At 39.4% G+C, this 24,858-nt stretch overlaps 1 protein-coding gene across 1 annotated transcript in view; it reads right to left on the minus strand.

Annotated features, from left to right (window-relative positions):
* Positions 1-24,858, minus strand: part of SPTLC2 (serine palmitoyltransferase long chain base subunit 2) — an 88,367-nt gene that overhangs the window by 47,938 nt on the left and 15,571 nt on the right. The window contains exons 3-9 of the mRNA XM_076345187.1: positions 18,650-18,804; positions 17,447-17,595; positions 16,987-17,111; positions 12,098-12,191; positions 9,346-9,451; positions 8,295-8,514; positions 6,324-6,450 (exon numbers count right to left, since the gene is read on the minus strand). Coding sequence (XP_076201302.1) covers positions 6,324-6,450; positions 8,295-8,514; positions 9,346-9,451; positions 12,098-12,191; positions 16,987-17,111; positions 17,447-17,595; positions 18,650-18,804 — 976 coding nt within the window. The remainder of the gene's footprint in view (positions 1-6,323; positions 6,451-8,294; positions 8,515-9,345; positions 9,452-12,097; positions 12,192-16,986; positions 17,112-17,446; positions 17,596-18,649; positions 18,805-24,858) is intronic.

The raw sequence follows: 24,858 nt of genomic DNA on the forward strand, positions 1-24,858 counted from the left end.
CATTTATACTGACTTACAAGCATTTTAGTCACACTACTGCTAACAATATATGCTAGTGAGCTGCTACCCAGTATTTTCTCCTGCTGCTATAAGCAGCACACCAGCATTCTGTAGAAATGTGGCACTTCAAGTGCTACTGAGAGTAAAAAGCAAGCCACACATTTTAAATCAAATGTACTGTAAGAAATGAAGAAAAATGAAATTACTTCAACAAAGCCACATTCCTAGTTGTATTTCTGCTATGACAGATCAGTGTTTAGGCTATGAAGATATAGGATGACAGCTCACACCTGAACAGAAATAGCAAGAACCAGAATGTTATGAGAACAAAGCAGGTGTACAGTTAAAGGTTTATAAGCTCTTGCACAAACACCACAATGTTGATTAAAGTCCAAAAGAAGAGGCACTGAAGAATTCTCACATTCCAATGCACAACACAAAGGGTACAGCTCTGCTAATATCTGTAAACACTCTTCAAAGCACCAAAGGCTGAAAGATTTCTTCTGCCCAGCCCAGGTTAAAGCAATTTTTCTGGAGGCTTGCCATGCTCTGTGGGAGGGAGGTAGGGGTGCAGCAACAAGCTGGATTTAAAAGATCCCCAGCTGGAAGCACAAATACAGAGAGTGATGTTTAAAACTGTCAGTCCCCTGGAGAGAAGCAGGAAACTCTCTTTATGACCCCCAGAGTATTTGTTTTTCCAACAGTTTCCCAGCTCAGCTTGAGATTCTCAAGGGCAGCAACAAAAAAAGTTTTCACCTTGCTCAAATTAGTTTTGACTGGTCCCTGGGTTCCCAAGGTGATAATTTATCACCTCATTAACAAGTGCATTATTGGAGGAAATTCAAATGAACCTATTTTAATGCCAATTGAATGTTTTCAACCTCAGCCTGCACAAGGAGTATTTATTTCCCCTTTCAAGTACAACAGCAGCCACTGCTTCCATTTGTGGATCTACTGCTAACAATGGCAAGGTACAAACTTCATTTATAAATATACTATAAGCTACTTAAAATTCAATTCCAAGTGATGTAATGTGGGCTATTCTTTCATTACTGCTTACACTTTACACATGCATGTACTTCTGACTTGTCTTTGGAAAGAAAAAGGGAATTTTACAAAGTGTCCAACTTGAAGATATCTACTGATTAGACAGCTGATTGAACTACTGAGGTCATATCTTCACTTGAGGGCCTGATTGACCACATGGAGGTTAAAGTACTAATTGCAGTCTTTCCTCCCCTAGAATTTAAGCAGACCAGGCTTAGTTTTGTTTCCAGCATGCTTCTCCCTGTGCATATTAACAGTATAGCAATGGTCCTGTCTTCTCAACAGCTCAGTTAGGCTAAGTTCTCTGCCAACACAGCTGTACATTCTTATTCCCTTTGGCTATAATTGGTTTAAGTACCTTTTCTGATTTAACTCACTCAAGTTTGTTGCACACAGCAATGGCAAGACTAGAAATCCTTTTTTTTTTTTTAGTGTTTCCTCTGACTAAATGTAATCAACTACTAGCTCTTCACAACTGAGATGCTCAGATGAGACAAATACCAATCAAACTATGTGCAGCTAACTGACTAGCCTTCAAAGGTTAGTTATTCATGTCTGATAGTTTAGCAGCTGTGATGGTCTCTGCAACTGTATCTCCATTGCTTGTGACATTAGAACTATGTAGGATAATAATCCTTGGTTTCTATACAGTGCTCAAGACAACGTTCATTCAAAATTTAAGTGCCATCTTGGGCAAGGTCTATCCACAACTTATTCTAGACATGCTATGTATGGCACTGTGATTGGGCGTGGGATATTTGCCTCCTGAAACTGAGATGGGAGACAGTAAACTTGTTATAAACGTCAGCATGTATAATTACTATTGTTGAATTGACGTCCATGGAAGGAAGTAGTTCACCTCTTTTACAAGCATTAACACTGCCAGCTTTAGCTCAAACTTAAAACACTCCTGGATTTAAGGCTCACCTTCAGGTTTTAATACACAGGAGAGCAAACTAAGTTTCATCTCTGAAGGAGGTTAACCAGTTCCTAGACTGGTTTCACCTTGCATGTTTTGGTTTGCCCACATCTCAATCAGGTTACTTTATAATTTTCTTCCACTTGACCCCAGCGATGTTATCAGGGCAATAAACAGGCTGGGTCCTGAACACCAACAGTGCTAACAGAACTCCAGTTGCACAGGATACATCACTGGCTCTTATGCAAATGGCAGAAAGGAGCTGACTGGATTCCCAGTCCTAGTGAGATTGTAATGGCGAAAAATCTAGCTTTCAACTCAAACCAAACCACTGATGCTGAAAAATTCACCAAGACAGGTTAAGTACTTAATATCATAAATTCCAACAATGTCTCATTTACCAGGACAAGCACCAAGCTGTCTCATTTTCCCTACAGTCAATTTAAATAACGCAAACACCACACAAACAGCAAGAATCAAGTGGCTCTACACTACAAGCTTCCAGAACCCCATTCCGGGAATCAATTTGCCATCTTTGTGTAAACTATGACCCCAAAAAGTCTGCTTATTGTGTCTTTTTATTATTATTGCTTAAAAAAGCCCCTTTATCTACAAAACTATCTGAAGTTCATCTTTGTGGCTGAACAAGAGAAAGAGCAGTATCCACTGAACTGCTGACAAGCATCTGCAACACTTGTTTGTTAACAATTTCAACCGTAGTGACTTTGAATTGGAAAACCAGCTCCAAAAATTTGCTTTTGCAGAAAGAAGCCTTCTCCATCTCTCCTACTGACCTTGCTCTACTATGTATCAAAGCCAATTGTGATAATATGCAAGATACCCATGTACACTGTCACTGGAGTTCTCTGAAGACATTCGACGTGCTCAAGATGTTCACCACTCTTGAGGACGACTGTTCCTTTGAAGAAATTGTCAGAATGATCACAAATCAAATATGTTTTGTTTAAGACCACATGATGGTCTTCCAGCCAATTACGTGCAAGACAGGTAATGCAAAGTAAAATAGGACAGACATACAGCACTGAGCTAATAACGTAGAGGAGTTTCAGAAGCAGTACTGGAAGCACCACTACCAAGAACCCGTAACATGGCTCTGCCATCGCTTTGGCTGTTGGAGTGTTTTTTGCAGTCTGGAAGAAGGAGCAAGTAATATACTAGATATGATATCTCTCTCTATATAATGTATCATATATAATTATGTTCCCATAACTGTCTTCAGAGAGATTGAGGCTTGCTAGTCACTTACATGCATAAACAGTACAGAGAATTAACAGATTAGTTTGAACAGAAATCAAGATACAAGAAACCACTGTCCCAATTCAGGCAGCACATTTGCATGCCATCCATCTTATGTTCTCTATAAGCAGCCATTCAGCTTTTCATAGCATCTGTATTTTGTCTGTGCTGCCTCCTGCTAATATGCTATTTAGTCTCTGGCAGCTTGCTGGAAAGATCTGAAAGGAGATATTTACTTTTTTTAGTTATGTAAAGTTTTAGTAACTACAATGCCTTATATTGTAAGTTTAGAGCCTCTAGAGGTTTCATTAGATTTAGAAATAACCTGAAGCATAAGAGGAGAGAATTAACTTATTCTTGCAAAATAAAACAAAAAAACCCTTTTGTCCTCAAAAACTAACTGCTTCGTACTACTCATTCCTCAGCTACAGACCATCTCAATCTGACATGACAATTTCCACAAAGGTTTGATGCCATGGAGGACAGCAGCTTTTACAAATAGCGTGTGGTGAACAGAAGCAGGCAGACAAAGAAGCCGCAAAGGCTCTTTTCAAGAAAGCATTCTTGAAGCCATTAAAAGATTTAGCTGTTGCCCCAAAACACAGGGTTGGGAGCTAGCCGTCTACTGTTCTGATTCCAGTTCCAACTCCTGTGCCCTTGTAAAACCATTGCCCTATCTCAGTTTTCCTTCATCCATTAGTTCAGCTTGACTAATTTAAAAGCAGTGACATTTCTGTAATACACAGTTGATTCAGAGGTGCTTACCAGTGACCCAGTTTAACACTATTTCTCTACTTGTCTTCCACAGTTAACAACTCTTACCAGCACCACTCTACTCCACATTTACTCGATAGTCAAACCAACCACAGGTAGTGGTCCTCCAGAGCCCCACCTGTAATTCCACAGAATCCAAACACAAGATTTTCAGCCAAAGCCCTTAAAGAAAAAACTTCGTCATGCTATCACTAAGCAGCTGCTCCATTCACCCAAGTGAACTTTTGCCAACTTCATCCACAGAAAATGCCTACAAAGTAATATTATCTCTAAAGCCTTAAGGCAATTAAAAAAACCCGCATGACTGGGAAACAGCACTGTGCAGAAAATGAACAGAAAAGCACTATGAATCATCCTATGAAGTGCTTATTCCAGGTGAAGGCTGACTTAGATACTTAGAAAGCCAGTAACACTTTCACAAGACCTGTAGCTGAGAAATCCTTTCTGAGTATGAGCGGACAGAACTTTGGCTATCCAGCTGTTATATCCAGCACTTCCGAAAAGCGCTACAGTTCGTATTGAAATAGGACGTACAGAGGCTTCTTTGAAATGACACAGCTTTCAAACACCAAAACCACTTCTTTTCTCAATAGAAAGAGTGGCTAGGAATTCTGGGTTTTAGCACCAAATTAGCAGGATGTAGCCTGACATCCATTTTAAGCAACATGACAAAAAAGGCCTTTTGAGTTTATTTTTTTGCCAAATTGGTTCCTGATCTGGTTCACCTTTCAGCTCTGATGGATCTTGCTGGCATAATGGCAGGAGAACAGTCTGGAGTGGAAGTTGCTTCCATTCTCCTGTCTTGAACTAATTATCACACTGTAGCCTCACAAAGGGGCAAAAATGCCTTAGTTTGAATACTGCAAACAGAAATCAGTTACACATTCCTTGCTTCCCACTTCATTAAGCAAAACAGATACTGGAAAAAACCCAAAAGCAACACCTGAGCAGACCACAGACTGTTGGCAAATCATCAGCTAGAAAGAGCTCAAACAGTCACTTTTAAGACGACGGCAAGACCCAGCCCTTTTGCACAACTTTTCATGTAGTTTGAAGCTTGGTTAATATCTGTTCTCGAGACCAGCACAGGGGACAACTCTTGGCTGGTACAGGTATCTCACATGGACCACTTGGAAGCACTCAGTGCTAGCACAGATACAGGCTGCTGCCTGGCTGTACTTGCCCCGGTGATAACTCCTCTACTGAGCAACCACCAACACCAACTGCTGGCACTTAACTCTGTTCTCAGATAATGTAAGCAAACCAAATGAAACCTGTTATAACAGAAAAATTCTTAAGACATTTCTCCAGCGAGCTTTTTTACTGTAGGAGTTATCTGTCAGGTTAGTTGGTCAGATGACCCATGTTCAAAAGCAAATACAGTTCTTCAGCATACACCACCACCTCGTGGCCAGATGCCCAAAGCTCCCATAACTGAATATATCCTGCAGTTTGAATTCTAAGAGCCTCTGAACCAAACGCCACTGACAGATCCTCAGCAAACTACACTGTCATCCTGTGTGGGCTGCTCACAACTTTTTAATTACCTGTGAAGAGGGAAAAAGTATCCTACATGCAAAGTGCTGTACCATTTCAGTTTCAAGGCAGCTTACACATCACAAGTGCAAGCTATTTACTTCATGCTATAACTGAAAGAAGCGGCTACCTACTAGGCAAATGAGACGAGAATTTGTGGTTTTGACTTTGAATGTATCGAGACTATTACAGATTTCCCCTTTCTTACTTTCATAATGAAAAAGGAAAACTAAGACAATAAAGATGAATATGCTGAATTTCTCCTAGTGCATTAAGTCTACTGATCTTGAAAACTGCCTCTAGCTCCCCAAGTAAAAAGGGATTTCAGAAACATTCCCGTATTTACTTTAACTGAGGTGCAAACATCAAATTATACGAGAGATGAAAATCAAAAGCATTGCCCCTGCAGTAACCAGCACACAAGACTCTAAAAGATACACAGCAAAATACTCTGAAAGCAATCTAAAAAGCGGGGCAAATAAAGGACAGAAAATGGGGAAGAGAAAGGAGGAGGCTAGAAAAGCTAGACACAGAACAAAAATCAATACAACACAATACTGTGTCTTAGACAAGACTAAGATGACTTACCTCTAGCTGGAAATTCCTTATGCTGTTATTAGGCTGATCGGCCAAGTAGGATACTAAACTGGCTTATTGCTCCAGAAATTCCAAGTCTACATGTACTAACAGATAATTATGAATGTGTCCACTGAATGAGTTATCTGTCAAAGTGATAAAGAGGCTCTGTTTGGCTTCCCCCTTCCACATGCTTACTGTTAGAAAGACTCACCAACAGTTGTACCATCTTCACCCATAATGCACTTCATGGAGGTGATGATTTGCTCCACAACAGGAGGTGACAGTGATGTTGCATACACAGCACTATGAGAGTATGTCCTGAGGTAATCAATCAGTTCCTAGCAAAACACAAGAGACATCAGACATTGCCTTCCCGGCACTCAAGAGAAATGCTTTATTGTCGTGTCTTAATCATGCAATAAAATGGACCACCGCAAGAAACCTGTTTCAGAATGTCCTGGAAAAGAACAGGTATCTCAAGGACTGATTTTACAGTACAAGTAATGAACAGTTGAAAAGCTAACAGCAGGGACATGACAACCCATAATTATGTCACAGGGCAAGAATGTGTGTTGATCAAAGACAAATGCCTACAACAGACTTGTTTAGCTAACACCACCAGCATTGGATTGCAGCAAGGTGTTTGCATTAGTCAAGCTGTGCGCAGGCTGTGTTTCAAAAGTGTTTATTGTAACAGTGGGAGTATAAAACAAATGAAATAGTGGGGAGCAGGATCCATAGGTGCTTATGTATCATGCTCAATATAACTGTTTCCCCACAAAAGTCACCAAACAGGGGAACAGGTCACAAAATATTTTCTCCCATTTATCAGCACAATATAAATAAAGCAGCAGGTATAATTTAAGAGTGCAGGAACCTCAGCCTACCCCCTCCTGCATTTCCCAGTTAAACACACCTGCTACATTTGTTAGAGGGCAAAAGCAGGTCATATAGGAACAAAGGACAAACACACCATAGATCTAGGCTGCTTGTTGTTAACTGTAACAAAACCACTCTAAAATGCCCAGACCACTACAGCAAAATATTAAAAGACCAGTATGAATGCCAGGACAGATTCTGTCTTCTGCTACCATAAAATTAATAATGATGGCCCTGTAGATAGCACAAGCTGGGAACATATTATAGAAATACGGGGAAGTGTTCAATTTTATGTTGCTGTTTGCCTGGAGTCAGAGTTAAATGAAAGGAAGTTGTAAAGGGACTTGGAAATAAACTAGGTAAGAAGATTTAAGGCCTCTTACCTCTGAAGCAATCCCTCAAACAGTAGCTATAACACAGTTGCAAAGGACTCTTAGCTGCTTCACCTTATGCCAAGGGAGTTAATCCCACTAGCTCACTACCTTTGGAAAAAGACTAATATGGTGCTTTCTTCTGGGGAAGATGTCAGAGTAATTTTAATCCAACTGTAGTAAACTCCCAAAGAGGAACATCTGCAAGTCCCACCTCCATTTGGATGGGCTGAAGTAATCGTCACTATTAGTATCTAAAAAATTATTGTCCTGGTAGGAAAACAGTAGAATTTTACTCTCTAAGGCTTAGAAGCCTGATCTGTGAGATACATTTCAGAATGAGAAAAGGGACACATGCAGTTATCTACACCATCCCTCCAAAAAGGAGGGGTTTGGCAAGGGCAACACTTTCTAGCAGTACTCTCCAGCAGAAGAGAGTCAGTAGCCAAAAAATAATAAAAAAACCCCCACCACACCACAAAAAAATCCCACCAGAAAGGGAAGAAGTGTCTTTTCAGAAAGCAAACCATTCGAGTCCAGAGGGAATCAATTCTACCAGACTAACCCAAGAAGGGGATTTTTCTCCAGACAGCCTGAAAAACTTCAGCTTTTGTCATTTTTCCTACAAGTCTCATTAAAAGTAACATTAAGAAATCCCTGCTTCCTGGCTCCTAACAGTTCCTAAAAAGATACTACGCCACTACTGTACATTCTGCAAACTGAGATCCTCACTGACCATGTGAGAACTACAAAATTATGAGGTATTTTACTAGACTCTTCTACATTGCACAGACTTCCACTGTACTAGACAGTATGTAAAATCATGAAACAAATGGACAATCAGGGTACTTGAGAAATAGATCAACTTTGAAATGCTTAGTGAAAGAGTCCACCACCAGCCTGAAACAGCCATGAGATTCCCAGCTTTTTACCTTCTTGCCCCCAATGTATCCTCCAGCAGCTCCAAAGCTTTTGGTGAATGTTCCCATCATAACATCCACATCTTCAGGACTGAGTCCAAAATACTCCACTACACCCCGGCCACTGGGACCCAGGGCACCTATACTATGAGCCTCATCAAGGTACAGATAGGATTTGTACTTCTTCTTAAGGGCAATCACTTCAGGCAAACGGACTATGGATCCCTCCATACTGTCGAGAAACAGAAATTCAGTGTAAGTTGATTTAATGGTTGGGGCCTCCTTATAGAGCCTAAAGTCACTAAGCTTTCTTTTCTTCACTCTTTCAGTAATTCTGAACACATAAAATTTGCTAGATACATTGTGTTCTGCAGAGAGATGAAAGATAACTCCCCCTTGCACCTGGGGCCCAGATGTCTACTTTCTATCTGTTTAACATCTCTGGGATGCTGACATACAGACTAACTAGTAGCAGCGACAGTAAGTTAAGGCAAAGGAATGTGTTCAGTGACAATTTTATAAATGAATTCTCATTTTTACTTCCACCCTAATGTCAGTATTCTGATCTGACATCTACTTACCTGTTGTTTTTGTTTAAGAACTGACTAGGCTCTCATTAGTAGCACTCCAAAACGCCCCATTTTGTGCTGAAAGTCACTACAATTTAAATGGCTAAGCCTACTACGTGCTCCTACTCATTCTCAGCAAAAAAATTAAATTTGCACAATTCCATTCACACTAGCATCATCTAGTGAGCACAGAAAGAATGGAATGGACAAGCAATTTAAGACCTCAGCTCTGATGTGAATAATCAGTTTAGATTAATTAATTTCTACAATCTAATCAGGATGCAGGAAGCATTGTGATAACACCAGGTGCAGCTACAGTACTAGCAACAGAAAGTCCAGGATGTGAGACATACATAGCTCAATTTAATTTGCAGATGAGTAATGAAATAACTATGAAGTGACAATATTCATAGTTTGATTTGGCAAAGGAACCCAAATACTAAGCAGCCAGATCTCACGTGGAGGGTCTTAGGAATATAAAGAATAGTTTGTACCTGTATATTCCTTCCACCAAGATAAGAATTTTTTTCCAGGGCCTCCGTGTACGAGGTTGCCCATGCACAATAGCATCTTTGAGCAGCTTCTCCAGGCTTTGCATATCTGCACCAGAAATTACTGTTAAATGGTACCAAAACAGCTACTAGCTTGAGCTTTGACATGACTAAAGACAGCAATACTCCAGAAATGCACAAATTGCTCGCTCCAGTGTGGAGGACAGACCATACATAAGTCATGGGCTTCACCTAGCTGCGGGCCCACAGATGAGATTAAAGGGAATGGGTGACTGTATGAACTCCGAGGAAGAATTTCATCATCCTAAGCTAAAAGCACAAGTTACAGCATTAGGCACAAACAGCAAACAAGGAAGGAAGGGGGGGGGGGGGAAGAAAAAAGGAAGGTATCTCATTGTGAGGAAAAGAAAAAGCAATTTAGGTAGTAAGCATGTCTTTGTGGATAGAAATAACTCAAAAAAGAACAAGCAAGCTCAAGGATAATCAAGTAAAAGGTAAGTAGAAGATAGACCAAAGTGCAGGACAAGAAGTGGAGCAAGTGTACTTTTTTATTACTTTGTTTAAAATGGAAGGGACTGGAGGTGTGGAACAGGAAGCTACTAAACTAAAAACAGAAAAAGAAGAAAAAAGAACCACCAGCGTAGGAAAGAGGACAGTGCTCAGCATATCGGAAACTAGACAGATGAAGTTGTTAGTAGCAATGTATTCTGAAACCTTACTAGCTTTGGCTATGAACACTCGACATGATCCTAGGAGACCTGACTAATGTGAACAAATAAATACACATGAAATCAGCCCTGAAAAAAAAAAACGGAGGAAAGGAGCGGAGATGGGAGTAATCAAACCATAAAAGCTAAAGTGCTGAGCAAGAGACAGATATAAACACTAGGGCATGAGAAAGAGCACAATCATGAAAAGAGGATTGGTAGCCTAGGGCAGTTGTACCAGCAAGAGGAGCTTGTGAACTAGAACTAGACTAGAAATTATACAGCAAAATAGGTCAGTTAATAGACTGTTAAAAGACAGCTAATGTTCAGAAAAAGACAAGAATTAAGAAGTCAGCAGTGGAGTCCCTGTCTCCAACAAATCTCTCAAGGAAGAAAGGACGAATTTAGTGCAGTTAGGGAGAACAATGGAGTATAAAGTTCTGCTCTGATCTCTCAAAGAGGGAAAGACTGGGAACTAGGTCTGACCTTAATAAAAAGGACAAACTGCAGAATGAGGTAGGAAAAAAAATGAAAACATTGAACAAGGAGTTTAAGGGGGATTTTTCATTTTTTTTCCGTAATTTCTAAAAAGCAGAATATGAATGAAGCCATTAACATCTCAGGAAAATGAAGTTAACTAAGGCAGCATAGAGTAGAACAGGAATAGGACTGAGAACACATACACAACTATGAATTGAACATCATCTTGACAGGCCAAGATCATTGCTTGCATTTTGCCTTCTGATTCGAATCTGCCACTCCATTCTCTCTCTCAGATCCTCAACATCTATAAGGTTTCTAGAATATCCCCCAATCTCACCATTGCTAGTTTGTACCCCATTCCCACAGATCATCTATTCTTCCTCATCACACCAGAGCTTCCAAGACCTTCTCCTCATACCCAGAACTATGTTTGTCACCAGTGTTCCTGAAATTCTGCAACCGGATGGAATGTTCAGAAGTATGTCTATACAAATGCAGAAGTCGAATGCAAAGCTTTTGTGATCTTGCCCAGCAATCAAGATTTATGAAGAATTAAGGAAAAAAAAAATCACTGAATGTTACAGTAAGCTCTACACTTCTGTAAAGAAAATTATTCAAACACTAGAGAACAAGAAAGAGAGAACATAAAAGAAACAATAAGCACAGCAGAGGATCCACCATCAAGTAGGACAAAGAAAGGGAAATAATTGCAGCCACCCAAGCTTTGCTTTTACCACCACACACTTCAAAGAGAGCAAGACTCATCATGATCTCAGAGATCGATACTATAAAGAGTATTAGGAGTGGCTGAAGAATGAAGGTAGTGGTTTTACTAATCAAGGACAACCAGGTACCTCTTTCACTGAGAGTAAGAGAAGGAAACCCTAAGTATTTTTAATCTGAAAGTTATTCTAAATACCTCCTTTGGAGGAAGCTGAAACTAGCAAAGTGAAAATTCTGTGTATTTTGGAAACAAATACTTAAAGCAAGTAACTCAGTGAAATTAATCTATGCTTCACATCCCAAAAATTGGGTACTACATTGTACCAATGCATGGCTGCCTAGTTTAGCTAGGACATCTGCATTCATAAGCTTTTGTTACTGTAGGATCATGTTGGCACCTGGTCCTAAAATTAAACTTTCTTATCCCCCAAATGTAACCTAGACCACTACAAGATTGCACTACTATGTGACACGGACTGTTAGAATAGTCAAACCACACTGAGCTATCCAAGTAACAAGAAGCCATGTTAAAACACTAGTGCCCCTAGACTTGCCAAAGGGCAGCATGTTCCTCTTCATATGCAGAAGATGTAAGCCAGAACAGCTTCAGGATAAAAATGTTGTTAGTTGAGATTGAACATATCAAAAAATATCCAATTCAGGATGATTAAATTCTCAGGAGCAGCAGTCTTCTAACCTTTCAGGTAACCAGCAATTGATTTCCTTGCATGAAACTGGATTTCCAACTATTAGAAGATAGAAGAGATTGTATCTGATCTATAGCACCTGCAGAAAGGCAGAGTCCACCATCTGATACTTACTGTTGTGCTTAAAGATTCGAATAGTTGCTCCTGACAGTCTTGCTCCGAGCACTAGTGATGCATGATTCAGTTCATCACTCAAAATCAGACAGCCCTGAATTAGAAGGGGAAAGAGGAAGATATTGAAAAGGTTATGTTTCACAGCCAAGAATATAATACCTTTCAGCTCTGAACTGTCTAGAGATCATTTAAGAAAAAAGAAAAAAAATATTTCCAACATAAATGCAGCTTGTCCAGGCAAGACTTGCTAAGAAACAATCTGCAGCCTTAGTAAGGTAAATAAAACTAAACAACTGCTGTTAACTGAAAGAACCACTTAAGCTTCACTTTTCCCAGAAGTCCTGCAGCTGAATCTGCCCAAATATCTTATATTGATGATTAGTACTCATCCTCCTATGCAGCCAGGTAAAACAGAGAGCAGAGTAGCTTGCCGCAGTTACTCAGCAACTCTACAGTGGCGCTAGGAAACAGGCCACCAAAGTCCTAGGTTAAAGACCTTATCAAAGTTGCACTATGTCTTACATTAGGAGGTAATCACTGACTAAAACCCTGTGTGCTCAGTGGTACCAAAGGGACTAATTTTCTTTAATGAACAGAACTATTAAGTACTTTGTAGATGGAGGTAACGTACAAGAGACAGGAAGTGGAAAACAAAATTGCAGAGTAAAATTGAGAAGTTTTCTGAAGCCATTAAATTGAATGATATTGATATGATAATGATATTGAATTTGTTTGCTTTTTCCAAAACAGGAAGATACATCCTTGGACAAATATCAAAACAGGATACATCTGTTTTGACAGCAGCAATGATTACCGGTCAATAGCTGATATGCTGAACATTCAGTCGCAGGGTTATCGCTGTGGACTACACGAATGCATTTTGGGGGATTAGTTTGTAAGAGAACAACAGTATTTCTAAATAACCTTGGCCCACTCCAATTACTATGCAAATCTGATGCAACTCTAGAAGTGACTTTAAGTTAAAAACCCAGAAAGCACGTCAAGATATTGAAGATTTGACACTAAACACATGCGCATTCTGTGTTTCTCTATTAACAATTGGTGGAGGGAAGAGTCAAGAACACTTCTTCCCTACAGTGAGAGCTACTAGAAGGGACTGTGAAAAGCATTGCCTACAGTTACACAAGGAGGTGTCACAAACAATAGGAGTATTTTCTCCACAATAAAGAAAATTTTGCACTAGAATCACAATGTACCTAGAAATATTCCACATCCTGGGAAAGCTCAAGACTGGTTTTCCCCAGAAACTGCACTAAATCTCAAGTGTTCAAACTGCTGTTAACAAGGATTCACACTGCATATTTCAGAGACTTTGGCATAAGAAGCATGGAAATCTCCAACTAGCGTTTGCTCTTTGGAACTACTATACCAGACAAAGGAGTATGTATACTACGTCAGAGGGCATTGCCATTAAACACTACTGTATCAAAACCTGAATATAATAATCCAGTAGTAGTATCATTCTTAAATGGTAGGAAGTAGAAAAAGTGATAGATTAAAAAAAGAGGAAGAAGAGATTAATAGCCTAGAAGCAGCTTCTCCATAAAAACAAGTACAAGCTTTTGGTAGAGAAAGAAGATTTAGCAAATCAATAAGCAACCTCTTTTCACCCCCTTGTAACAGAAGACGACATTCAGTTGGACAAAGCAAATTAATTTAAAACTGAAGAGGAAGTAAAGAGTCTAGTATTGTCTGCCACTAGTGAGAGGGCAAAGGATCAAAGAAGCCACTGGTACAGTACAGCAATCACTGATGATCACATGTAAAACTGAGTGCTGCTACTACAATGGTAAGACTTCAGTTGCATTTATCAGCAAACTTATATTTGAGAGATTATCCAGGAGAAGACTAACACTAATTGAAGATCACACTACTGGTATCAAGAAAAACATATGCCAGTGAAGATCAGACTTACCAATGCATCCTACAAGGCAGACACAGAAACTGAAGTGAATGCCACATTCTATCACAAAGTGCTGCATACATGAATTGAGTCATTCAGTCCTGAGCACTTAATTTCACAAACTAACTATACATGGAAATTGTTTTCTTACAACCAAAAAAAAGATCCTTCAAACACCGTTGCTCGAAGCCCATTATCTAGCCTCTGTCAGTCCAGAGCTATGAAGAAAAGTTCTGTCTTAAAGGCAGTACAGAATGCTGTTATTAGCTAGTTGCAGTAGCTACATTAATGACATTTACTCCAAAACAGGCAAGTTTCAGACTCTAGCTTAGCCTCAAATAGTCTAACAACTTCTGACTATGTAATCCTCAAATCTCACATTATCTGTGGTCTAGACTCAGCATACTTGGCAGTGACCGTACTAGGCAGCCAACAACTTGTCTGTCAACAGTGGGTCTCTCCTGCTAAAAACTGCCAGGCGCAGAAAGACCTGTTTTTAGTGATGCTTTAACAGTGCTGAAATACAACTTTCAGTATACACCAACTATACCTGTTTTCAGCATCTGCTTAGTAGAAGCTGCTGTTAACAAGGCATAGTGAATAAAAATCAACTAGGTAATGCTGATGAAGCTTTTGAATTCCTTTTGCTGACCAATGCTGATCACATTATGGGGTAGAGTTGGATAGTCAAGTCATATTTGTTGCTATTAAAAGAGGATTCAGTAGCAACATAAACCAAGTGCTTAAGGATTCCACAGAGCAAAAACAGAACAGGTGGTCCAGTATTATATGTATGTGAGTAACTTTATTGCAGCATTTTGTGTTTTAAGCTAATTAAGTTGCAAAACAGGTGCCCAGACACTATGTAAATAATGATCAGCTTCAAATCGTGTCAGTGACTGTCAAAGAAACTCCTTCTGGTCAAATGCAGATGCCATTATTGATTGTATTTGCCAAACCTCCAAAAATTCGTGTTCCAAGCAGCTTTGCACCTGAAAATGTATGTAGGACATACAGAGAGGCACAAACAATAGTTAAAAAAAAAAACGCCCAAGAGTTTAATCAAGCATGGGAGTCTCTGGGCTTTACTGAGGATTCTATCAAAGCACTGCCAAACAGGCTGTGCACACAGCCAATTGTGTACTGGGTGGTGCCAGAATTCAGGATTTATGTGAGTCTGTATTTGCAGACAATGAAGAAATCAAAAGGGCAGTGAGAAGCAACTTCAGGCAGCCAAAAAAAGCATTTAGTGAACGTTCTGAGCTGCAAAATAGTTCATTTGGCAAGAACTCTTTTCTTCAGAAGAGAGCATTTTCTGTTTGGAGTATTCACCTGAGTATAAGGGCATATCTAGTGTTATGAGGCAGAAGCTTCTTACTACTTTATTTAAAGCGTACAAAAACTACGTATGTTCATTACTAACACAGTACAGACTGCTGTATCCATTTATGAAGAGTTGGTTTACTAAATTGCAAGTTATGTGCATGAAAACAGGTATGTTACATGCCTTCAGTTCAGATTCTCTCAATGGTTGTAAAAACTGTTAAAGTTCAAATGTGAACACTAAGGAGCTGAGTAAGGTGTCTCAAGGGTATTCTTGTAAGGTATTAAAGATATACAGTGGGATCCACATACACAGAAAAAAAGCTTGAGTAACTTTGCAGTAATGGGCAATTTGTGCTGACTTACAACAGAGAGACGTCTACTTAAATGTATCTGACCATGTGTATTCTGAATCCAAAAGGTCTCACAGAAATCATGAATCATTTTCCTGTTGAAGAGAAAATCGGGGAGATGTGGGAAGACAAAAAGCAGAAAAATGCAAGTAAAAGATATGTCAGGAGTAACATGTTGTTCAAAATCATAGCACTGTAGAGATATGTGACTCCAGAAAGACTAGATTTGAAGCACTGAATTTCTCTCTGGTGTCAGACTCAAAAAGTCTTTCATTATGGAAAGCATCTGATATTTAAAACTTAAGAGACCAAAAGAAAAGACGCATTACATAGACAGTGCTGCTTCATTGTTACAAATAAAATAGCATGCGGGAAGACACTACAGCTAGTCAAGAAGAGATTCACCAGGAGGAAGAGTTGCCGGGAAGAACAAGGCAGCAATTTTATAATCTGTAGATATCACAAATGGAAGAATTTACAAAGTGATCTCAGGAAGTAGAAAAATAAATAAATGGAATAAAGGGAAAATAATTCACTACACAAGGACAACGAATTCCAATAAGCTAGTAGTATTAGGCTAACAATGAATCATTTTCAAAAAGAGGAAACAGTTCCAGTACTTGCAGTATTTTACTCTAAGTAGGAGCTAAGAGAACATGTATTTTGCATCAGAAGATGCAAACAGTCTCTTCCATTTCATTTTCCAATAACTAAAAAAAAACCCCATAGTTTAAGATACAGGACATTCAGGCTGCATTGCGTACTGTTTTATGGGGCACACAGTGGACATCATCAGTCTTTACATTTGATCTTGTTTCTCTCAAATAGCTTTTCTACTAGGATTTTGCTCCTTCAAAGGAAGGATTTTTCAGCTGTTGCTCAAAGATAGTAAATTCTGTATGTACGAACATGCAATTCAACTTATCTGCGTGTCTCACTGACACAGTCACTTCTTAGTGTCTCAAGAGCATCAAAATACCTTCAGACAATCAGCCTGTTAATCAGTTACCATTTCATACACTAATGAGTAGCCTGAGGAAGCAAGCCTTAACATGCTAGACTCTCTCCCAGAAAGAGGGCAAGATCTGGACTGCTACTGGTCCCATAGATGCTGCTTCCCAAAAAGATTGTTGCAAAGGTTAGAGATGCATACTGTGACCTATAGTTTCCATAGAGAATATCTGCAGGAGTTGCCACTGAAGAAAAACAAAACCAAACAAGTAGCTTTTAGAAAACCCAGCCAGCAGAATCTTTGTTAGATGAGCTTTTGCCAGTGACTTAAGCCATACCTTGCCAACTAAAGCAGGAATGTTCATAGAGTTGGTTGCAAACCCCATTCCATATGCCATTGCAGATTCCACACCTAGGAACCTGGCAACTAGCTTTTCCAGCTCTTCATGTTTGTTCAAGTTTCCTGCACATAAAACAAATGAGAAATTCAGAGTGAGGAGAAGCTTTCGCTATTGCTATATTCTACGAGAAGAATTTCCACCAACCAGGCTGCTCTTTATTTAAAGGCCCATAAGGGAACGCTAAAAAAAAAAATAAAATATGAAAACATAAATGAGCCAGCTGCTGTGCCATGTAAACTAAACCCAGCAAGTCAATTTGTCTTCACTAAAGTAAAAGCTTCTTTATTGATAAGTCTAAAGTTCAAAAGCTGGAACAAGTAATGTTTCAAAGACCTGCGATCAGATTACAGACTTTGAAACATACATTTGGGGAACACCCTGTCTTGCTCCAACTTACCCATCTCCTGCCGAGTGCTGCACACCCCAGCTCCATACTGGGACAGAACTTTAGCTGCTGCTTCTTGGCAAGTCCCAGCCTTCTGGGCAAATCCAAGGTAGTTGTAGGAACCCATGTTAATAATGTCCTTTATCACTCTTCCCGTGTACCTGTGTTTTAAAAACACCACAGGTTAGGACACCCACAATTAAAAAAAAATTAACTACACCAGAAGATTCTTATTTCAGTTCCCTAGAATATACACTGAAATGTTAAAAATCAATAGAACCAACCATTAAATTATTTCAGTACTGCCCCTCGTCATCAAACTGAAACAATCAGTGAAAAAGATGCTTTCCCCATCTTACAGTCTCAAACTAGTTCCCAGAAGAGTTTACATTAAAGGGTGAATTTGCTATCATAGCTAAAATTGCTTGAGGCTTCTCAAACCTTTTGTTGTTTCTCTGACATGCTGCCCCCCCCCAATCCCAGAAACATACAACTTTCTTTTCAATTACAAAATAAGATCTCTAGATCAATTAACTTGGCAGCCCCTCAAGCAGGATATCCTCTAACCACAGAAAGGAAACACATCTGGCATTGCTGTGCTAACAATACGTGACAAGGAGATTAAGGAAGAAGTTCAGCGGAAAAAAAGTTTTAATTATTTTGCCCTTGAAAGCCAAGGAGAGACATGACTAGTTTCACCAAGTACTGTGCTGCAAACCTCTTCACATCAAACTCGTGATAAGTCGTTTCCAATTTGTAAAAATCCTTGTCCTTGCATTTCTGATTTTGTTTCTACAGACTACTTCAGTTCTGACTCAAAACAATAGTGTTAAATTCAGTTTCAGGCAGCAACGTTTGCTTCAAGTGTCAGGACTGATTCTAAATCAACACAAAGTCACAAGTAGCAGTGCAATCCAAAGTATCTACTCCAGGTTCTGGTCATCACACACAAAAGTATTAATTATATTACAGGCGTATGCCCATGAAATCTTAACACAGTCAGGAGCCTTAGTAAGTAGCCAAAAGATTATATACAAATAATCACCTTGGTGGCCAGATGTGTTTCAAAAGAGCAAAATGCATCGATTCAAGCCACTGGAAAGCTCAAAACAAACATGATTCATTGCTCCTTTAACCTCACAGCCTGCAACTTGCTCTTATAGACTCTCTACTTAAAGATAGTTGTTGGAAGTCTTTTCTTCAATTTTGACTCACGTGAACGTCCAGTTATAGTCATGGGAAACTCTCTCCATCATGTCCACTTTGGCCCCTGGCACACTGCAGATTGGACGGTTCCAGCTGTCGCGAATGCGCATGTAGAGGTTTCTGTTGTAGAAATTTTCGAAGTCCTGGTACAATGGGACAAAGTCCTAAAACACATCAAAAGCACTCAAAGTAAAAGGAAAATATATATTACAGCAAACTAGGAATAAGAGGAATAAGTTTTTTCTGTCATTGGGTTGTAATTTATAAATAAATAAATAAATAAATTCAAGAAAACAAGAAAAAGTTAGAGTTCTTCATCACAAGCCCTGATACCAATTCCACCCAAAATGTTTTTAATCCTGGAAATCTGTGCCAGTGCAAAATCATTTGAAGGTTAGGCAGCAGCAAAACTGAAGAGATTCATCTGCTAGTGCAAAATCCATCTCCTAGATGTGATTTCCAAACTTTTTCAACCTGCAAATCTACCATGCTCCTAAGATTTCCTCAACAGTAGGCGCTTATTTGTATGTAACTTAAGTAGCTCATAGAATCTAAAAGCCATCAACCACAACTAGAAGAAACAGTCATGGCATTAGGTGATGCTTCAAGTTAGAAAGCCTCAAAGAATTCTAACGTATAGGAGAGGGAGTGCTGAAAGCAACACAGAAACTGAATTGGGAGCTCCTAATGACACAATGAGGTCTTTTTCTCTGAACTTGAAATATCTTGGCTCTCTTTCCAGCTCTTGCTGGGTAGTTGAGGAGAACACCTCTCTCAAAACACACAATAACCCCCTTCGTGAAATGCATGGGCGTATAATCTTTGCAAGAGATTTGTATTCAACCTTCAGAGTTAAGCAGAACAAGGGAACATGCAATTGCTTTTTGGCACCAAACAGTATGCATTGCTCTACTGAATACACAAAGAATTTGACAACTGAGGTACTCTGCTGTACTTTATTCTGTACATAAGAAATGCATTTAATATAGCAGCACTAGCATTATTATAGAGCTCACCATTAGAACTTCCCACAATTTTTTGTTCTGAATCCAAGTTAGTAAGCTACATTATGGCACATCTCCTCTGCACAGCTTATCAGCACTTAAGTCCCACAGGATTTCTTTGCATGAGCATTTCCTGAATTCTAGCTTCCCTTCCAACGTTTTTCAGGAAAAGTAAGTGACTGTCTTGAATGGATAGCACACAAGAATGTCAAACTAACTGTGACAGCAAGGACATTTGAGCACTCAAGAACACTTTCTGTCCTACTTAAAATGCTCCCAAGTCATGAGATTTCCTTATTACTAATCAATTAAAAGGAAGTTTGACATTCAGTAGTGATAAGAACGCATAATTCATTTGCTACTTTTTTTTTTTTGGGGGGGGGGAAGCCTTTTTAATAATCTACAAAAGGAAAAAGTAGAATTTATGACAAAGGTTAAGAGCCAGCATAGCATTTCTTCCTGTTTTTCACAAGAGAAATGCAAACATGGTAAAAGGCATTTTGTTTTTGGTGACAGGATAAGCAAGACAGAATATCTGTCTGACCAAATATTACGGTGCCTGACATTTGTATCACTGAAGCAAATCTGGGAGCTTTTATGCCAGCTTTTTAATAACAACTCAAACAAATGGGAACTGAGAAGCTTTAACTTACAATACTCGACTACAGGAAGAGTACTTTTTTCTTCACCTTCCTATTTTAATGATTTAACAACTTTGTCCTTTCAGTTTGGAGTAAAGGAACCATCTAGGTCCACCCCTTTGCATCCTCCTACCAGCAGCTGCACAGGAAAGACAGAGCCCAAAAGTGCCAACTTCTAAGCATAGTTGGACCTAAGCCCCCTTCTGATTTGCCTGTGCATAATGACACACCAAAAAGGCAAAGATATTGATTCTCATCATTTCAACCATGGAAAAACAAACCAAACTTAGCTAGTGATCACTCCTCCAGGGAATCACGAGTACGTCCTTTCTCAGCAAAGACAGACAGCGGGAACAAGATTTCTGTGAGCCAAGATGCACAGAAGGGCAATTATTTCTTCCATGTTCCTCTACTTAAGTATAGTTTTGCATTACTTCACACGTGCCGGGCCTTCTCTGAAGGCTCTTTGTCAAGAGAGGTTAACAGGGGTAGTAGGTCAGCTAATACAAAGCTGTAATCATTAGTTTTCTGAAGTAGCTGAATGATTAGAAAATCATTAGTTTTCTGAAGTAGCTACACAGCTCTACCCTTCCTTGACTTCAGTGTCTCACATTGTTCCAGGCAGAAAGTGGGTTTCAAGACTGAATCACTAACAAACTGGTCACTTTTACAATTGAGAAAAACACCTTGGTATTGGCAAATGCATTTGAGAACTTCCTTCATACATGAAAAGTTACATAGCTACTGTACTCTATTACAAAGTGGTGATATGCATGAGAGTACTTGTTGCAATATACTAAGATCCCAATTCATGACACAAAATCAAAATAATTATCTACAAGTGTCTGAAACCCTCTGCTACATCATTTGTAGAGGGGTGGGGGAAGTGAGAAGATCAAGAAGAAACTCTGGCACATTAGAAGATCAATACTTAAGGGACTTGTACTTGTTATGTCTAATTATAATCTACTGAGATCCTTTTAAGCATTTTCAATTCCTCTTAACCATCTTTGCATGAGAATTCAGCTTTGCAGTAGTTATTCAAGCACACTAACTATGTGACCCAGGAAACAATTGAGATTTTAGTCAAGGTTCTTGGCTAGGAGCAGAGGCTAGAAATGAGTCATCATACCAACTCAAGCAAGTATGCCTGGGCTGATACAGTCCAATCTCACCTCAGATTACTGATCAGATAGAGCGTGTTTTATTTTGAAACCCAAGCTGACAAAGCAGGAAGAGTAACAAGCTCAACTGGTGAGATAAAGACAATCACCCACAACAGGTTGACACCACCAAGATATATAACACAAGTATGATCTTACAAGCCAACAGTGTAACTAAGTTTAAAGTAATTTAGCTGTGAAGTAGAGAAGTTCTCTGAACCTAATGGATTATGATAAGGAAAAAAGGTGTCTTAAAAGTCAACAAGAATTCAAGTAACGAATTATGGGTAAGGGAATTAAGGTCTAATATGTGACACTAGCCTTAGTTTTTGGGGGTACCAAGCTGTAAGATTATAGCAAAGGGCTCTAAGTGAGGCATCAGCTTAATGTCAGCCCCTTTGTCGTCTGTCTCGCTCCCCCACAATAAACCACCCTCAGCTAGCTCTTATGAGAAAGTTCCTTGGAATAGGACAGGCAGGAAGTGTTGTTTTGGCATAAATCAAAACTGGATTGTCTATTTCCTCAGTAATCCTAACCCCACCAAGAGGTTCTCATGACCCATGCATCTGAGAACACAAAAAAGAGAAACGGTAGGGATATTGTGCCTTTATAAAGTGGTACTGACTTCTGGAGTTTGAGAGCCCTCTTTTGGAGCTGGCATACAGAACCAGATGGTTTGCCTGGTTGGTTTAGGGTTGGTTTTTTGTTTCTTTGTTTCCCTCCCCGCATCCTTCTACAGTGTGGCATTTCAGATGGAGAGTAGAGAGGACAGTACACTAAAAAGACCACTTGAATTCCTGACAGAAATTAAACGTTTTCAATCTTTGAACCAAGAAAAAACATTTGGGGAAGGAGGGAGAACAAAATCTATCAATCCATACTATTTCAAATTTTTGGCACATGCAGCCACAGTGCTGTGCTGCAACAGTGTCTTACTGCTGGAAGCAATCACTGTCACCTTTAAATGGCCTTCAGAGCTTATTGTTATTTTTTCATTAAGCTCTCATCCTATTTCAGATCCAACACTCTTTCTAGCCATAACAGACCCTAAGAATATCAGCCTGAGATAGAACAGCTTCATTTGGAGGAAAAATATTCTAGGAGTGAGCTGATTCTTTGAGCAATCTTCAGAGTAAGCACAGTCAAACAACTGCAAAGGTTATACTGTTTCCAAAGGAGGGAGCAAAAGCAGCAAGTTCTTTCATTTGAGTTCACATGAACACGGAGCTAAGAAATCCTAAACAGCTCCATTCCTGTCAATTTAAGCCTAGAACACATCCCCTATTAGTAAGGTGATGCCTGATGAAGAAACCTAATACTAGTGGTCTCCCAGAAGCCTGAAAGGCATAGCAATTTCAAGAAAGAGTGAAACACGAGAAGAATAAAATTCTCCCTTGGGGTGCAACACCTTTGCATGGGTGATTTGGGAATCCAAGATTTCACCATACTGTAAATTAATACTACAAGTAGTGAAGGTCATAATGAGAGCTTTGTAACCATTAGCTTGGGGCACAGTGACATGCAAATGCAGTGATTATGCTGCTTTTAGAGTCAAGTTTTCACAGCTTGCACCTAGGCTAACAAATGGTGCCATGAGCACCAGCCAGGCTTATCTGCAATTCACATAATGCATTCCCTGATAATACAAAACTGACTCTGAATGGAAATTAAGTAGACAACTGCAACAAATTTCAGGCTTCTAAAAGGAAGCAGAAAGACTAGTTCCATCTCACTGCTACATGAGTCAAGAAGAAGTGGAGCAATAATTGCGGGTAGCCTTTATACCATCAGGAAGCCTCCGATGAGCTATACAGATGCTAAGAAAACATTGAGCAAAAGACTCCAGTTTACTGCCCCAGAGATACTCCTACAGCTGGATTCCTGTGAACAAGTGTTTGAAAACCCCAGATGCTAGAAACATGTTCTAACTGGGCAAGCTACTGAGCATGAAGAGGTATGTTAGGGAGTTACTGGCCCCATTTGCACAGTTGCTCCTGTATACAAAATGTACAAGGTAATCAACAGGCAAATCAGACCACAAGAAAGGTAAAAGTGATTTTCATCCTGCCTATAAAAATCCTACAAGCATTCTGCAGATTTAACTACATTGTATGACCAGACATTCCATTAAATTGGGTATGCATAGATTGATTCCAGGGTAACTGACAATTGTTAATCTTGCCGCTTACCCCTGCCTAAAACAGACGACTAATGCTTCAGAGAGGATGTGCTACACAACACTGGTTTCCAGGAAAAGCCCAGCTGGATATATTTTAAACAAAGCCAAAACCCGTCAGACTGTTTCCTGGAAATCAGTACTAGCAAAGCCTGTCCCTTTTCACCCTTTTGTGTTCCAACAGTGAGTGAATATTAGGTTTTCCTGGAATCATTAATTTCAATGCAAGGCTCTAATAAATTCCAAGGAATTTACCCACCGTCAGAGACAGTCCCAATATAGACCTGTTGGAAAGCCTGCTCTTTAAATTAATTTGGTCACTTTCGGTTTCTAGTTCTAATGCACAGACTAAGATTACAATATTAAGTGACAATTTAAGGAAGGATTTGCTCTACTGAAATAAACTGCCCTCCAAAACACACGAAAACTGAAGGTGGCTTTTTTTGGTGTTTGTTTTTAATACTACATTTTGGACCTAAGTTTACGTTATGCTTTTAACTGTGATCACCTTCAGAAACATACCACAGAAACCCACATACTTCAATTCCACGACTTTCAGGACAAGTTCATTCAGCCATTTATGAAATACTTCCTTGCACTACGTAATTTTGTTTTGCTCACAGAGCGGGTCATCACACACTGTTCAGCTACACAGCTACTCCCACTGCCTTTGCTTTGAGCTTTTCACCTAAACAATTATAAACTATTTCAAAAAGCTAAAGCTAACCCTTTTGCTTGATACTTAAGAAAATCATAATCATCTAGTTGGCTCTTTAGAATTTCAATAACAAAAGCGTTACTTTCCACACAGAGATCACAAATCTGCCAGAGACTACCCCAGAGACTACCTCTGATTTGCATGTATTAATAAAAAAAAAAAGCACGAGTTTCGAGCCTTTTCTGCGCGCTAGTGTCTGCATTCCCTTACCAAAAGATGATTGGGCTGTCAGCCAGCAACTTGAGAGACTCAAATATTTGAAAATCCTGAGAAACTGTTTCAAAACAAGTCATTGAGCACACACCACCCCCCCGCACCAAAATAAAACCTGGCTCCCACACTAGATGCACTGCAACATGCTCTCATCAATCCATTCGCAGGCAAACAAAGCTTAAAGCAGCAAAGTGTGAGGATAAGCACTGTATGTTCTAGACCTCACATGATCACTTTTCTATTTGTCCGATATTGGAAACAGCTATTCCAACCTAAGCACTAGAAATGTGATTTGGGGGAAGT

Source organism: Aptenodytes patagonicus, chromosome 7, assembly GCF_965638725.1.
Source record: "Aptenodytes patagonicus chromosome 7, bAptPat1.pri.cur, whole genome shotgun sequence".
Classification (NCBI taxonomy): domain Eukaryota; kingdom Metazoa; phylum Chordata; class Aves; order Sphenisciformes; family Spheniscidae; genus Aptenodytes; species Aptenodytes patagonicus.